The sequence below is a fragment of the Macaca nemestrina genome, chromosome 8 (assembly GCF_043159975.1).
Source record: "Macaca nemestrina isolate mMacNem1 chromosome 8, mMacNem.hap1, whole genome shotgun sequence".
Taxonomy (NCBI): domain Eukaryota; kingdom Metazoa; phylum Chordata; class Mammalia; order Primates; family Cercopithecidae; genus Macaca; species Macaca nemestrina.
Genome location: NC_092132.1, coordinates 72,105,044 through 72,121,065, shown reverse-complemented (window position 1 = coordinate 72,121,065; position 16,022 = coordinate 72,105,044). Strand labels below are relative to the sequence as shown.

Here is a 16,022-nt window from a genome sequence, read left to right as displayed (position 1 = left end):
AAAGTTATCATATAAAGCCTCTACCTTCATGACTTGACTCCCCACTAGAGCTGCAAGCTTATCCCTGGTTAATATGGTTTCAGATCCCACAAAAACTCCTGCAACTGCTCTCAACACACGTTTCTCCATTCTTATTAAGCTCTACACTAACCTTTCCTAGGTCACTTGGTTACTTTTTTAACACTCAAATTAGGCCTGGAATTGTTAACACTGGCCCCACTACTTAGTTATGTGATCCTGGGTGAGGGAAAGTTAACCCACCTAACAAGGTGGGTTATTAAAATCACATGGAGTATGCATATTAAAAATCGCATGAAGTACTTAATTAGAAAAAAGTCTAGGGCTCATCCCAAAACCAATTACAAATTCAGTTCTGGGGTTGCAATCAAAGTGGAGAAACACTAACCTAGGATTATGTGGATCAAGTGATACACTGGTACTCAGCAAGTGATCAAATGTTTATTAAACAGTCTCCTCTTTAGTTTTGCTATCACATCTCTACCTGACACTTCAGGTGACCAAATTCTACCTCTTCTGTGAAACTTTCCAATCTTCACAGCATGAAATATCTACTGTACTCTCCTAACATGGTTTTCTAGTATTACAAATCGTTATTCATACAAAATGTAATTTCTGAGTCCTCCAAAGTAAATTATATATACAGATATATATCCATAAATCCACACTTTACCCCATTCCTCCTTTTGCCATCCCCCATCACCAAATACTCAAGGACTACAATATGCCAGTAATTGAAGTCTCAAGATTTTAAATGGCTATTTTGCTGATGAGTTAGATTCCCTTAAAAAAGTGAAGTGCCTACAATGCACCAGGTATTGTTCTAAGTGCCAGAAAAGAGAAAGCTAAGACTCAAACCTTACATTGGAGAACGGCTGGGAAAAGCAAGTCAACAGTTTCAGATAGCAACTAATGCTATGAAAAACAGTGATATAGGAAGACGTGTGTCAGAAAAGACCTTTTTCCAGAATGAGAAAGCCAAGTACCCAGACCTGGAGGCTGAAGTCACTTTTGAACAAACAATATAACTGGGGAGCCAGAAATAAAATATCAAATGGGCCTCCCAGTTTCCATGCCCTAATTACAGGGACCTGTAAATATGTTACCTTATGTAGCAACAAAAGGGACTTTGTAGATGTGCTTAAAGATTTTGAAAAGGAGAGATTATCCTCAATTATTCAAGTAGCCCAATGTAATCACAAAAGTTTTTATATTAAGAGGGAGGCAGGAGGAAGATCAAAGACGATGTAAGCAGAGATGCCACCAGCCAAGAAATGCAAAGGGCTCCTAGAACTGGAAAAGGCAAACAAGTTTCTCTAGTCTTCAGAAGGAACACAGGCCTGCTGACCCCTTGATTGGGTTGTGAAACCTGTTTTAGATTTCTGATCTCCAGAAAAGTTAAAACAAATTAAGTCAATTAAGTTTATGGTGATTTGTTACAGCAGCAAAAGAAAACTAATACATTCATTTAACAGTGAGTACCTACTACATGTCAGCAAATGGGCAGAAATTAAAAGGCCTGGCCTTAAAGTATACTACCTAACAGAAGGGAGGTACACCTATGGGAGGAATGTGTTAGCTCGTTGACACCAAATCTGTAAGGAAAAAACAGTGGGAGCAGAAAGCTGTCATCTTCACATGGAGGTGGGCCCAAAGATACCAGACACCCGCAGGAGGCTCTATCACATCCTATACATCCCCAAGGCACTCATTTCACTGTATCTGTTGCCTGTCTTCCCACTAGACCCACAACTGAAAGCAGAGGCTATTTTCCGTAATTCACTGTTGTATGCCCACATTAAGTGCTGAAGCTATACTGCACAGCAGCATTGAGCACTTTCGAGCTAGGCACTGCTCTAAGCATTTTACATGACCTGTAACATTTAATCTTCATTAAAATCCTATGAAATTAGGCACAATTATCTCCATTTTGCTGATATGGAAACCGAGACAGAGATTATTTATTGGCCCAAGCTAATAAACAAGTGGAGACTGAATATGAACCCAAGCAGTCTGGCTCCAAAGCCAACACTCCTAATCCAGCCAACCACAAATGAACCTTCAAAGAAGTTACTAGGGTAACACTGGTTAAAGGACACTGAGTCCAAGACAACTTTATAAAAAATGAGATAGCTAGGGGACGATCCACTAGAGAAAGCCAGACCTTAGAAGGATAAACAGGAAACAAACATATATGAGGTGAAATCTTGTAGAACCTACTGGGTGCCAAAACCCCTAAGGTTGGTTAGGCCTTCCAGAGGATCCCTTGAAAGTAATGACATTTATAAGAGGTGAGTTTCCCAATCAGGTGAATCTGCTTTTGAATAGGTTCCACCAGCTCATGAACATTTTCATACCTATTACTGTTCCTAACAATCCTCTTATAAAAGCAGATTGGTTATCCCACTTTACTCTCAAGAGTTCTCTATGGGAATCCCGGTTCTCTGCAACCCCTCCCACATTTCCCCATCCTCTCTGGCCCCAGGCCACACAGGCTATACAGTCAATACTTTGCCCACTTCATTTTAGGTATTCTTACACAATCTTAGCCTCCCTGACCAGCTGAAACAGTTTTAAATACTTTGGGTGATAATGTATCAACGTAGGTTAATTGACTGTAACAAATGTACCACTATGGTGGTGAGGAGTCAACAGGAGGTTGGGCACATGACAACTGGACATGCAGGTTGGGCGACACTGGGCATATGGGAACCTTCTCTACTTTCCAGTTTTACTGTGAAATGAAAACTGCTTTAAAAAATAAAGACCATTAATTTAAAAGAAAAAAAAAGCTTTGCTAAGTATCACTCTGTATATGAAGTGCTTATTCCTATCCCAAGACTTGCCACATTTCATGCACCCACCCATCTGCACCTAGATTAAGCAATATGCCATCTGTACAACTTCATCCCATCATTAGTCTTAATTCTGACCCTGCAGAGGCCACTGATGAAGAACTCAAAGAAATTCTATTTGTCTAGCAACTTTCGAATATTAAAAAGCAATAAATGACTATGGTGCAGTAGTACCAAAATATTTACTAAGGGAGCTGTTTCACAGTGCATCAGACCTTTGACACAACTAAATGAGGACCACAAAAATTTTTACTTTCATTCTATATACTTCATGTTACACTCTACATTGTTCACTAATCTAGGTGAGACAATACATGAAATATAAAGGAGTTATTTATAAAATACCAAAACCCTCAAGTTTTTGCCCATTAATTTCACCAGATGCTCTGAAATAATTTGCATCCCTGGGCACAAATTTCATTTTTTCCTTCATAATACCCACAGTATGTAACAATTATTAGTAACTCACATAAGTATGGCAAAAGATGCAAAACAAGAACACAAAAATGGAAGGCAAAAGAAAAACAACACATTTATATGGTAGTTTATAAACAAGCGAAGGCCCAAGAAATAAATTTTAGAAACTGAATTCAATTTTTTCCATAAACCAAGGTTGGATTACTGTACCTACAAATTATGTACAAATGCTTGTGAAACAGGCTTAGAATAAACCCATTTTGAATCACTCAGCAGTTAAAAACAAAATCTTTTGTAGAGAAAAGCCTTTTAAAAACCTAAGAGATGTTTTTCACAGACTCGACCCTGATTTTGCACAAAACGGGCAGATGATTTGGCTTAATTTTATCACACACCAGACTTACCACAATAGTTAAGGGAACACAGAGGCAGGCTAACCACCAAAAAAATCACAAATACAACAATGTATTTCATTTTGAGAGCAGGCACTGTTTATTAAACTGACGAGACTCGAAAAATAATCATGGTAGACACCTGAAAGGAAAAAATAAAACCATTAGAAAACACTTTAGCCAGCTAACAATTAACATAACCTAGACAGTTAAAAAGTAACGATTGAGTTTACATTTTTAAGATCTCCCAATTTCCATCTTTAAAGACTCCTCCAAACAGGCTTTTCCTTTCCTCCAGAAAGGTCCTCAAAAGCTAACCAACTGTAATCATTAAGTAAACAAACCAACTGTAATCATTAAGACAGTTGATCTCGCTCCCCACAAAAGCACTGATTAAAATTCAGAACCCCCTCAATATTTAATGGGAAAAGTATTCAAGATTACCAGCACTTGCACTCTAGCGTTAACTCGACCTTTCTCAGGATGAGGTCTCTCACCTTAGTTCATTCTTCTAATAAGCCTGTTGATCTGGTCCTCCCTGTTGCCAGCATCTCCACCTTCTACAAAATGGGTGGTCTTTTTCTTCATTCCACCTCGTGGAGAAGATAACTTGAAAGGCCACAGGAAGTTATTTGCCTCTTTGAAGCGTTTTCCAACAGTATAGATCTCATGAATCAGATCCTCCATGCAGATGATGCCATATTTACCTAAATATTTTAAGGTTAAGATTATTAAAGTTGCAAAAAGTTTTGAATTAATTGATAGACTTTAGGACACCCAACAAGAGCAACTGTAGGCTGTGACATAAAAACACACCAGGAATAAACAAGGTAAATGCATGGCTTTATGAAGATAAGGTTCAAGCTAATGAAACCATGCCTTACGTTTTCTTTAAGCTTAACCAAGAATCACAGGGAATATATGAAGATTCACAATAGTGAGAAATGTACAGCCACAAGAGGATAGGAAGTTATCGCATGGTCAAATTTTCCCCCAAACAGAACCTACCAAGAGATCGAGCAATCAAAGCGTTATCTGTCAAAGCAATTCGCTTCTTATTGATTTTGCCATAACCACGCTTGTAGATTAGCTCATTTACTGACTTCAGATTGGGGTACCTGAAGTGAAAAAGCAAACATAAATAAGGTGACCACTGTTAAAACATCTAAAATTCATGTTGACACACAGCCAATTTACCAAACAGAAATCAAAGGAGAAAAGAGACTTACCCCCATGCAATATATGGCTCTACAATCCTCAGCATGTTAATCGAAGCCTTGTTGAGCTTCACAAAGGTTCCATTGAAGATTTGACGAAGGCGCAAAAGCTGCAATACCTTTCGGACCTTTGGGCTCACGCCATTGATACTATGGTGAAAAGGGACCAGAAATGCATTTGCCTTTCATCGAAATTTTTATTAATACTAACCATTATAGTTTGGAATATCGAGTCCTACACCTAAACAGACAGGAATCCTCTCACGTTACACACTGAACTTCTATATTCGATTAAGAGAAGGGATAGGAGCGTGAGGAACATGGCTTGCAACTAAACCATTAGTGATCACCACCCTCCTTGTTCTAGCTTCCCCTAAAATATTGTTACTCCAGTGTTTCAGAATCAGGGCTCCCAGAAGTAATGTGAAGTTTTTTTGTTTGTTTGTTTTTTACCGGTGCTAACTCTCCCTTTCAAACCTGAATACAGTAAAACTGAATTTACCCTCTGATCCTGATGACAAACGCCAATTTGGGTTCAGCAGGTACATAGAAGTTGCCAGCTTTTCTTGCCATCCTCGCCATTCGAATTTCAGTTCTGTACATCTGCCTATATTCCTTGTGATAGTGCTTCGCTTTTTCATAGATAAGCTTCCTCCTTGCCTTTCGAAGCTGAAAACCAATCATCAGTTATTCATGATTTTTAGCTCTCAATCACAATTAGCAATGCTAGTTATTAAAAAGAATACGAAAACGAGTTTCCTTTAAATATTTTCTTGCCACAGTATGCAATCACATCCCCCACCACCTTCAGATTGTAACATTAGGAAGCTAAGCAATTACTCGGTACAGTTACGAAGTAAATCTTGCCAAGAACATTCACCTCATTCTCAATCCCAACAAGGCGTCTCCTTATGTGCTAGTGCCTCAAAAAGTTTACTTACCATCTTTTGGGCAAACTTCTTTCTCAGGCGCTTTATCTTCAGCTCTGCGAAATTCCTTCGCTTTTTCTTAAGGGTTTCTGGCACAGCAGGAACCTTCTTCTTCTCTCTAACGTTAACAAGCAAAAACCTTATCAATAGCTCAAAAAGCTCACAGTCCTGTATTACTCCCGTACTGAGCAGTGTTGTTTAACAGAAATGCTGTCACTGACTTTAGTCACTCGTATAACTTTACTTGCTCTGGCATGCTACAGTGTAGGATGCACATTTTAGCTCCATGTCAATAACTTTTAACACCAACCACGTTGCCTAAAACCCAATCACAAATATGACACAATAGCAATACGCTTTTACCTATTTCAACCAAGAGGCCCGGCCTCCGACGACTAAATTAAAAAAAACAAAAAACACACCAACAGCCGAATAACAAAATGTTCCTCCCCATAATGTTCCCAGGACGAGCCTCACGGGGACGAACTACAAATCCCAGCTTAAAGACTGCTGCAAGGCACTGATCCCCGGACTTTAAGCGCAAAAACAAAAATAAAAATAAAAATAAAAGGCAAGCCACCACCACCCTGGTTCAATCAGGATCCACATGTTGAAAGCAAAGGCCTAGCGGCAGGGAGGCCTGAGCCAAGCACCAGCCAAGGACGAACCCAATACTGAGGTTCTGCGCCTACCCCCAAAGACCCTCTACCGAGGACTGGGCCGTCAGCCAACCAACGGGTTCCACACACATTCCAACTCGACATCTCGTTCCCGAGATCTCCAAAACCTCTGTCCTATAGCCGCCTGCATCCCCATCCTAGCCTCGGGTCCCCACTGGTGTCACAAAGCGTCACAAACAAGCAGGAAGGTGGGCAAAGGTGCAAGCTACAGCCAGAGAGAGAAAAAGTGACTCAAAAAGTATCTGGCTCTGGAGATGGAAAAGGATTCTCGAGAGAACGTCAAACTTACTCCGCACCCTCCATGGTTCCAGCCGGAAAAAGAGGAAGTTGGCGCATGCGCACTGTCCACTTAAAGACTTCGAAAGAGAAGCCCCACGACTCATAGGTGTCTTAGAATAAGCCGGAAAAGAATCCAGAACTAAAAAGCCTCCTTGCAGACGCAAAATTAACAACTCCCTGATTTAGCCTCTTTCAACCAACTTTCGGGTAAAACTTGTTTGAAGAAAATATATGCATTTGATTACACTTTTTAATCAATTCAAGAGCAAAGGATGCTGACACCTCGGCAACTCCGGGTCCTAATCTCCAGGCTGCGCTGACAAGATTAGGCTCGGGTTCCTCCCCACAATGTTCCCAGGACGAGCCTCATGGGGACGAACAACAAATCCCAGCATGCACCACTCCTCGCCCGCCCGGCGGGAGGGCAACGCCTGACCCGGACCGCAGGCAAGCACCGCGGCGGCGGTTCCAGCCAGGAAAATGCGAGCCTTTTGGGCCACGTTCCAAACGGCTAGCTGCAATTCGAAGTCACTTTTGGCCGCCCTCCCAGCTCCCTGCCGCGGTAGTAGCAGACTACACCCCTTTCGCCGCGCCGCGAGGTCCTTGTCGTCTCGCCAGCCCACAGGGCTGTCTTCCGCAGCGCCTGATCGCAGGCGGGGCGGTCCGGAGTGCCCTGGTTAACGAAAAGTGGCGAGCCAGGGAGCAGCGGGGACTGGACGGCCGGAGGAAGATGGCCGGGGCTCTGCTGACTGCCGAGATCGGCAGGCGGAGGCCGGGACACCCCACGGGAGGGGGCGTGAGCTGCGAAGGGAGGTGCGAGGAGGGCTGAGGTTGCGGCCACCGCCGTGTGAGAGGGGCTACCCCGCTTGGCTCTGCGGACGCTAGCGGGCGGGGGGCTGGGCCGGGGGCGGGGTGCGCCCGGGGGCGGGGAGGCCGGGCGGAGGGAGGGCCGATGCCGAGGCTGGCGCGGGCTCTTCCCGGTCGCGGGGTTATATAGCGCGGAGCGTGGAGCCCGCTCAGAGCCGGCCCGGAGCGCTCCGACTTGCAAGCGGGCTGTGCTGCGGAGCCCGGTGCCCGAGTGACAGCCGCGGGGAGTTCAGGGCCGGAGGACGCGAGCCCTCAGGGGCAGCTGCAAGGCGTTGGGCAGCGCTCGCCTGCGCCGAGCGAGTCTCCTCTTCCTGGCGCTCCGCCGCCCCGCACCCCACTCTCCCACCCTCTCGCAACTTGGGTCGAGTTGACAACTCCCGCGGCGACCCGCTGGCCCGTGCCGCCTCCGCTGCGCACCCCTCCCCGGGGGTGAGAGAGAGCAGGCTCGCCAGCTCCGAGGACGCTCGGGCGGCAGCTGCTTGGCCATGAGGGCAGCGCGAGTCGTCTAACTCGCGGCTGTCACCGCCACTGCAGCGGAGCCGGCCGGCTGGGCGCTGCGGGACGGGCGGGCGGCTGCCGGCAGGAGGCGCCGAGCCGGGTGACTGCCGCGGCGGGCACAGTCCGGGGCCACAGCGCCGAGCCCGGGCGGGAGTGGCCCCGCGCAGGCGGGGAGCCGCGCCGCGCACTCCAACCCTGCGGGCACATCGGGGGCGGGCGCGGGGCGCAGCCTTCTCGTCCCGGCCTCTGTGACAAGTGCGCCGGGGCCGGGAGCCCGACTGCCGGGCTCAGGGTGGGCGCGGACGCAGGCACTGGGCTCGTGCGGGGCCCCGGGCGTCGCGATGAACATCGTGGTGGAGTTCTTCGTGGTCACTTTCAAAGTGCTCTGGGCGTTCGTGCTGGCCGCGGCGCGCTGGCTGGTGCGGCCCAAGGAGAAGAGCGTGGCGGGCCAGGTGTGCCTCATCACCGGCGCCGGCAGCGGCCTGGGCCGCCTCTTCGCGCTGGAGTTCGCCCGGCGCCGGGCGCTGCTGGTGCTGTGGGACATCAACACGCAGAGCAACGAGGAGACGGCTGGCATGGTGCGCCACATCTACCGCGACCTGGAGGCGGCCGACGCCGCCGCGCTGCAAGGTAACCCGGACCCGCGCGGGAGCATTGTTGGGTCAAGCCTCTTTCCACCCCGCGCCCTACCACGGCAGGCCCCAAACCCCGCTGTGGGGTCAGCCCGGCTGCGGAGGAAAGCAGCACCCCACCGGTCTTTCGGGAGACGAGTGGAATTTGCTCCCTGATAAAGGAACGCGATCACCTCTGTATTACCAGGGAGAAGGTGCCCAGTCCTCGCGGAGGTTCGGTCTCTTTGGGGACCACGGAGGCAGGGGCGGGTTCCTAAGCCCTTTGGGGTAGGGAAGGCGGAGGGAACTTGTTACCACAGGTTTGGATCCCAAAGAAATGTCTCGCTCCGACTTAGAAGCGGCGCGATGGGAAACTGAAGTGTCTTTGGGAAGTTCTGACTCGACTGAAGAAGTGTCTGTGTTACTGTGGTCTGAACCCCTTAAACGAGAGCAGTATTGACGATTTACTATAAGTTTAGCCTGAGGAACATAATTACATTGTTTCGCCAGCGATAAGTGCTTTAGTTACATTCCCTGAGCGTGATTGAAAGACGCCTTGCTTCCTAAGAGAAAGCTCTTGGAGAATTTAGGCTTCGTTGTAAATTTCTTGCATGTTTTTGGTCACCCCAGGAAATCTGCATTTCTGGATACTTATTAACTAACCTGAATCTGAGTTTTTTTTTTTTTTTTTTTTTTTTTTAAGCCAAAGCAAAGTCCATAACCAACCATAAATATTGGTCCAGGAAATTTGATAATGGCTCTTGCTTTTTAACAAAATTTTTCATTTTTAGGGAAAACATTTACCTGTACGGAGAAAATTGACTTGGGCACTTCTCCCCTGTGTTGATAATTTATCACCAAACTTATTGATATCTGCGTTTTTAATTTAAGGGTGAAAAGGTACCATTTTCATTGGTGGTATGGAGGGGTAGCAAATACAGATTTTTGTGCTCCCTGCCAAAACCTAAAAGATAAGGGTATTCATTTTCCAGGATACCGATTTTGGTTTTTAAATTGTCAAGTTCTTATGTGGTAAAATTGCATATTTACCTGTAACTTGATTTGTGAGAGTACTTCTTAGAGGAGTCAGCTAGCCCAGTTAGAACAAGTCAGTGACCCCTACTTCTTCATTAAAAATGGTGGATTCATTTCTTGGCTTTGGATGAATTTAGATTATTAATTGCAGTTTTGATTTGTGAGTCTTGAAGTGAGTTTCTATTTTGAGGGTTCTCTTTTTTTTTTTTTTTTTTTTTTTGAGACGGAGTCTTGCTCTGTCACCCAGGCTGGAGTGCAGTGGCCGGATCTCAGCTCACTGCAAGCTCCTCCTCTCGGGCTCACGCCATTCTCCTGCCTCAGCCTCCCGAGTAGCTGGGACTACAGGCACCCGCCACTTCACCCGGCTAGTTTTTTGTATTTTTTAGTAGAGAGGGGGTTTCACCGTATTAGCCAGGATGGTCTCGATCTCCTGACCTCATGATCCGCCCGTCTCGGCCCTCCCAAAGTGCTGGGATTACAGGCTTGAGCCACCGCGCCCGGCCTGAGGGTTCTCATACTAAAGACTAAGAGCTGTTTTTCTTGGGCCACTGTTTCCCCAAAAAAGAGGAGTGTGTAGTGTGTGTGTGTGTTGTTCTCTGAGCTCTGGGCTGAGATCAGTTCTTTGCAGGTGTCTTTAGCTCCAGCAAGCTGATCCCATGTGGTCTACTTGTATTGGGCTTGTCACAATTACATGGCTTTCCCCTAAGCAAAGTTATCCAGTAAATTGCTGTAATTCCCAAAGACTTCATGGGAGGAAGGCAGCTGTAAAGCTCAGTCGTTGGCAAGCCTTGCAGCGTTAGAAATTTGAAGCTCACTGTAGTATTTTTGTTTTGTGTGATCTTTGTCCTACTGATCGCCATGTGACTCACTTTCTGCACTCCCTTCTCTTTTGCATGTTTTCTCCTCATCTGGACTTCTGAGGACAGCTGGGAATGGTGAGGAAGAAATTCTGCCCCACTGTAACTTGCAGGTTTTTACGTACACCTGTGATGTGGGGAAGAGGGAGAATGTCTACCTGACGGCTGAAAGAGTCCGCAAGGAGGTTGGCGAAGTCTCAGTCTTGGTCAATAATGCTGGTGTGGTCTCTGGGCATCACCTTCTGGAATGTCCTGATGAGCTCATTGAGAGAACCATGATGGTCAATTGCCATGCACATTTCTGGGTAAATATAAACATCCTTGTTTTCTTTGCTGGGCCCTCCTCAATGAGAAGGTTGGGAAGGAGAGAGACTTCAGTGCCAGCCTGAAAGGAACCTGTACTCTTTCACCGCGAGATCTCCTTAGCTCTTACCTATGGTAAACTGCAGTGTATGCTGGTTACTATTAGTCGTTTTGTCCCCGCCCCCCCCCCAGCCTCACCCCCCAACTCAGTATTTTTGAGAGGGCAGAGGATTGAACATTTTGAACTAGTTTGAAAGATTGCCATAAAAATAACAAGAGGGAGCGTAAAACCCTGGGTTTGTTTATTTTACTTTCTGTTGAGTTTATAAAACATTGGTTGTTCTTATGAATTCCTAAAGTCAGGATTTAGGCTTCCAAATTACTGCTCAGCCACATTTTGGAAAGTGCCAAAGATTCTGAAATCAACATTTGTGCTCTGTTGGGAGTGGCCAGGCCACCCTGGCAGTCACTTCGCATCCCCTGACCATCCACAGGGTCCAGGGCATCTTCCTGTTGGAGGACGCCTCAGGACTCTCTTGGGTTAGACAGTGCCTCGCAAATATCACCCTGATAGGACCCTAGAGAGGGAAGTGAGGTGGTGAAACCTGGTAAGCTGGGGATTTAAACGATGTCCACTTCTCACCATTAAACAATGTCAGGATCTACGGAGCGGGGCAGAGCCTTCTGCTGCTCTAGGGGCAAAGGTAATCCCAGTTTTTCAGTTCAACTTGTCTTCAGTAAAAGTAGGTGTGATTCTCTCCCCTATAACTGCACACTGCTGATCCACTTTGTGCTCTTTTTCCTCACAGTATTTTCCCTTTACTTTTGTAGACAAATAAGATTCAATAAAGAAGGAGTAAAGAAATAGGATTCTACTTTTTTTTTTCCATAGGCGGATTAGCCTTCTAATAGAACACAACAAAGAACTGTTTCTCCTAAATAGGTCACATTAAACCTCATTAATTTTTTAGCAACTGCTTAAAAACTTAATCTGGCTTTAGAGGTACTTATTCAAATGTTGCACCTCAAACATCAAACCTTTTCTCTGCTCTTGGAGAAGCTTATTTTGATGTTTTATTTTTAAACATGAACTTTATTTATTTATTTATTTATTTATTTATTGAGATGGAGTCTCTCTCTGTTGCCCAGGTTAGAGTGCAGTGGCGCGATCTTGGCTCACTGCAACCTCTGCCTCCCAAGGTCAAGCAATTCTCCTGCCTCAGCCTCTCAAGTAGCTGGGACTACAGGCACATGCCGCCACACCTGGCTAATTTTTTGTATTTTAGTAGAGATGGGGTTTCATAGTGTTGCCCAGGCTGGTCGCGAACTCCTGAGCTCAGGCAATCCACCCACCTCAGCCTCCCGAAGTGCTGGGATTACAGGCGTGAGCCACTGCACCCGGCCTATTTATTTATTTTGAGATGGAATTTTGCTCTTGTTGCCCAGGCTGGAGTCCAATGGCGTGATCTCAACTCACTGCAACCTCCACCTCCCGGGTTCAAGCAGTTCTCCTGTCTCAGTCTCCCGAGGAGCTGGGATTGCAGGCATTGCGCCACCACGCCTGGCTAATTTTGTATTTTTAGTAGAGGTGGGGTTTCACCACATTGATCAGGCTGGTCGTGAACTCCTGAACTCAGGTGATCCACCTCAGCCTTCCAAAGTGCTGGGATTACAGGTGTAAGCCACTGCACCCGGCCAACATGAACTTGATTTAATTCATTTACAAACCTCTAGAAATGAATATATAAATGACCTGAGCTTATATATGTTTTGAACAAGTAAGGAGATCACCAAATACAGTTGGGGGAACTTCAGCTTGCCTGTAGGTGTGTGTTGTGTTCAGTGGGGGTGGGGAACTGAATTAAAGTCCTGGCTGTGGCTGGGTCCCCAGGAACAGGCAGCAGGTGTCAAACGGATGGGTTAGATGAATAAAAGGCAGTCCAACCAAATAAACTTGACATAGAATTTATCAAGAATCTTGTGTGTTTATGACTACTCCTGAGTAAAACAACTACCATTTGAAATAAAAGACATACATAAGTGGGAGGCGGAGTGTCATTTTCCTATTTGAAGAATGATAAAGATGAAGCTGCCATAAAAACTGCAGTTGATTTAAGTCAGCCCTAAACAAGTTACAGCACTATCAGTAGGTTCATTATGAACCGCAGACACTGACTGGGATTGTTTTCTCCAATCATCTTTGACTAAGATGATACAAGATTACATAACTGTAAACTTTTACCTACACAAGGTATTCTAAAGTTTAGTCATCTTGCCTACTTTCTTTGCATGATTATTTTGCTTAATTGTAAAATATCAAATGTAATCAGGTTTTTAAGAAACCCCATGCAATCTGCAGTTAAATATTTAAAACAAGAAACCAGCTCCAGGAATACATCCAATAAAATGAGTGCTAATTTAATGTGTGTAAAGCACGGAAAATTTCATAGCCTTAGCTTTGAAAATGCACACAAATTGATATACCGTCTTTCTAATATTAGGCTACTTTTTAACATAAGGAGGAAGTCAAATCAAATCTCTAAATAGGAAAATTATTCTGGACCTGAATCTGTATACCAAGGAGGAGCATAGCACCTTCCTAGAGTCATCACTGTGCTTTGAGATGTTGCTTAACCACACAATTTAGGGAGTTCTTGGAAGCCTTGATGGTAATGACATCATTTTGTATTAAAGTATGGGAGGCTCCTGAATTCTCCAGCTGTTTTTCCCCTAAGCATCTAAACTTAAGAATTTATTTTCAATATTGAGTCAGAAAATTCATTTTAGAGTTGGAATTTCTGACTTCTTGCTGAAATTTACAAATCTTTTGAGAAGTTCTGATTCAGCAACCAAAATTTAAAGGAAAACTCAGTATAATTTTTACAGTGAATTTTTTAACAGGGGTTAAAGAACGTCGCAAGAGCCACCTGAATTCAGCTTCCCTTCCAGTAGTCCCCTTAGGCGAAGCATTGGTGGCAACTTTTCAAACATGTTGACATTGGCATGTGCTGTTTTCTTTCCAGAAAAAATAATGAGTGTGTCTTTTTACTGTATCTGGGTGCGGAAGTTACCCCATACATTTTTAAAAGTCCATCAGCTTAGAAAAGAACTGTTCAGTCATTTGAACAGACCATCCTGAGCCAGACGTTTAAGTAACAGTTAATATCTGTTTTCATAAATAACAAATAGTATTTTGATCCTGACTCAGAGCAAAAGTGAGTGAAATAGAAAACCATGTGGACTTTCACTGAAAAGCTGTGGGCACTCCCAAACCAGTCCACATACTATTCCCCCTACCTGAAACACCCTCTTCCTCCATTCCACGTGTCTTAAGGTGTAGCTCAAGTCTCAATATAACCTTTCCTCCCCACTGCAGCACTTCTGGCCTTTTCAGATATTAGAGTTGCAAGAATCCAGAGACCTTCTTGTTCAACCCTTTGTTTTCCAGTGAAGCAGGGGTTAAATGACTCATCTAAGGTTTTTCTTGCCTTTCCATTAATCTCTCACAGCATTTGTTATCATTCTCTCAAAGTAGATGGCAAGCTGTCTGAAGGCAGTTTGTTATATACATCTTTCATCTTCCTCTGCCTGGAACAAAACTCTATTCTTAAGTCACTCAATAAATATTTGATAATAATAGGCTTAAATATTTAGAAGATAACCTATTCAGAGAATACTCACATGGATCTATGTTCTGAAGTTTTAAAAGGTAAGCATTATGGGACGGGCACAGTGGCTCACACCTGCAATCCCAGCACTTTAGGAGGCCAAGACAGGCGGATCACTTGATGTCAGGAGTTCGAGACCAGCCTGGTCAACATGGAGAAACCCTGTCTTTACTAAAAATACAAAAAAATTAGCTGGGCGTGGTGGTGTTAGCCTGTAATCCCGGCTACTCAGGAGGCTGAGGCAGGAGAATTGTTTGAACCTGGGAGCCCAAGGTTGCAGTGAGCAGACATGGCGCCACTGCACTCCAGCCTGGGTGACCGAACAATACTCCATCTCAAAAAAAGAAAGGAAAAGGTGAGCACTGTGTTGGACTAAAGCTGTGTGAGACCATTATTGCAAAACAGGGCTGTCTCACCCTTGTTATCACTTACATTTTCTTTTGCTTTCCTACATAACTTTCCATTCTTCCTGTCCCACATGTGTTCTGATTTTTACTATTTTGTGTTAGAACTCTGCTCATTGGTGTGAGGATAGTGACTTGAGAAGGCTGGTGTTGGTATGCCTATTTGAATCAAGCTCACATTGAATGTGTAACAGCCAATGATCAGTCCTCAAAAAGAGGACCCCCATAGCAATTCTTTCCTTCCCTCTTAACCATGTACCATTTCTATACCCTTTGGAAGCCTTTCCTCAGCCTGGCATAATTCTGTACAGCCTTCCAGTCTGCTGTGACACTTCATCTTCCAATGCTGTTCCATTACCAGTAGCTCTCCTAGGAACCTTCTCCTGGTCACCAGTCAAGACTTAGTGATAGATTTGGGGTAGGTTCAAGTCAGTATAATCTACTGTGAAACACCCGGTACAAGACCATGGAAAATGAATGCACTATCATGCACTTTAACACTAGCAAAGAAATTATTCATGTGGGCTGTCTGTATCTGGGTGAGATGCAAAAACTTGAAAGATACCTCTCTTGGTCAGGGTGCAGTGACTCAAGCCTGTAATCCCAACACTTTGGAAGGCCAAGGAGGGGGGATTGCTTGAACCCAGGAGTTCAAGACCAGGGTTGGCAACATGGTGAAACCCTGTCTCTACCAAAATACAAAAATTAGCTGGGCGTGGTGGCACGTACCTGTAGTCCCAGCTCAGGAGGCTGAGGTAGGAGGATGGCTTGAGCCCAGGGGTCGTAGACTGCAGTGAGCTGAGATCGCAACACTGCACTCCATCTTGGGTGACGAGAACCAGACTCTGTCTCAAGAAAAGGAAAAGAAAAATACCTCTCTGTACTCTACTTTGAAATATGGAAAGTTGGTCTCCATGCAAACCCATGTTTCCCTCAAAATACTAACATTGCTTTACTTGTTGTTTTTTAAGAAGAACAGAATCTTACCTTGC

The 16,022-nt window shown here is 44.9% G+C and overlaps 2 protein-coding genes across 4 annotated transcripts in view; one reads left to right on the top strand and one right to left on the bottom strand.

The window, feature by feature from the left end:
• Positions 1–112: 112 nt before the first annotated feature.
• LOC105483584 (ribosomal protein L7) lies at positions 113–6,938 on the bottom strand. 2 transcript variants are annotated; one of them, XM_071068113.1, is made up of 7 exons: positions 6,798–6,938; positions 5,841–5,946; positions 5,402–5,568; positions 4,912–5,049; positions 4,691–4,800; positions 4,180–4,389; positions 113–3,824 (listed from the first exon to the last, which is right to left on the bottom strand). In XM_071068113.1, exons 1-6 carry the CDS (start codon positions 6,842–6,844, stop codon positions 4,181–4,183), a joined length of 777 nt encoding a protein of 258 aa, XP_070924214.1. In that variant the 5' UTR covers positions 6,845–6,938; the 3' UTR covers positions 113–3,824; position 4,180. The 2 variants fall into 2 exon arrangements, with proteins under 2 accessions (XP_070924214.1, XP_070924213.1); XM_071068112.1 differs by lacking the exon at positions 6,798–6,938 and adding an exon at positions 6,521–6,594.
• A 799-nt stretch (positions 6,939–7,737) lies between these two features.
• LOC105483582 (retinol dehydrogenase 10) overlaps positions 7,738–16,022 on the top strand; it is a 30,553-nt gene continuing 22,268 nt past the window's right edge. Inside the window, exons 1-2 of one of the 2 annotated variants that reach the window (XM_011744502.3) lie at positions 7,738–8,782; positions 10,725–10,960. In XM_011744502.3, the coding sequence (XP_011742804.1) occupies positions 8,494–8,782; positions 10,725–10,960 (525 nt within the window). In that variant the 5' untranslated portion in view covers positions 7,738–8,493. The remainder of the gene's footprint in view (positions 8,783–10,724; positions 10,961–16,022) is intronic. The other variant, XM_011744501.3, reaches the window with a different exon arrangement.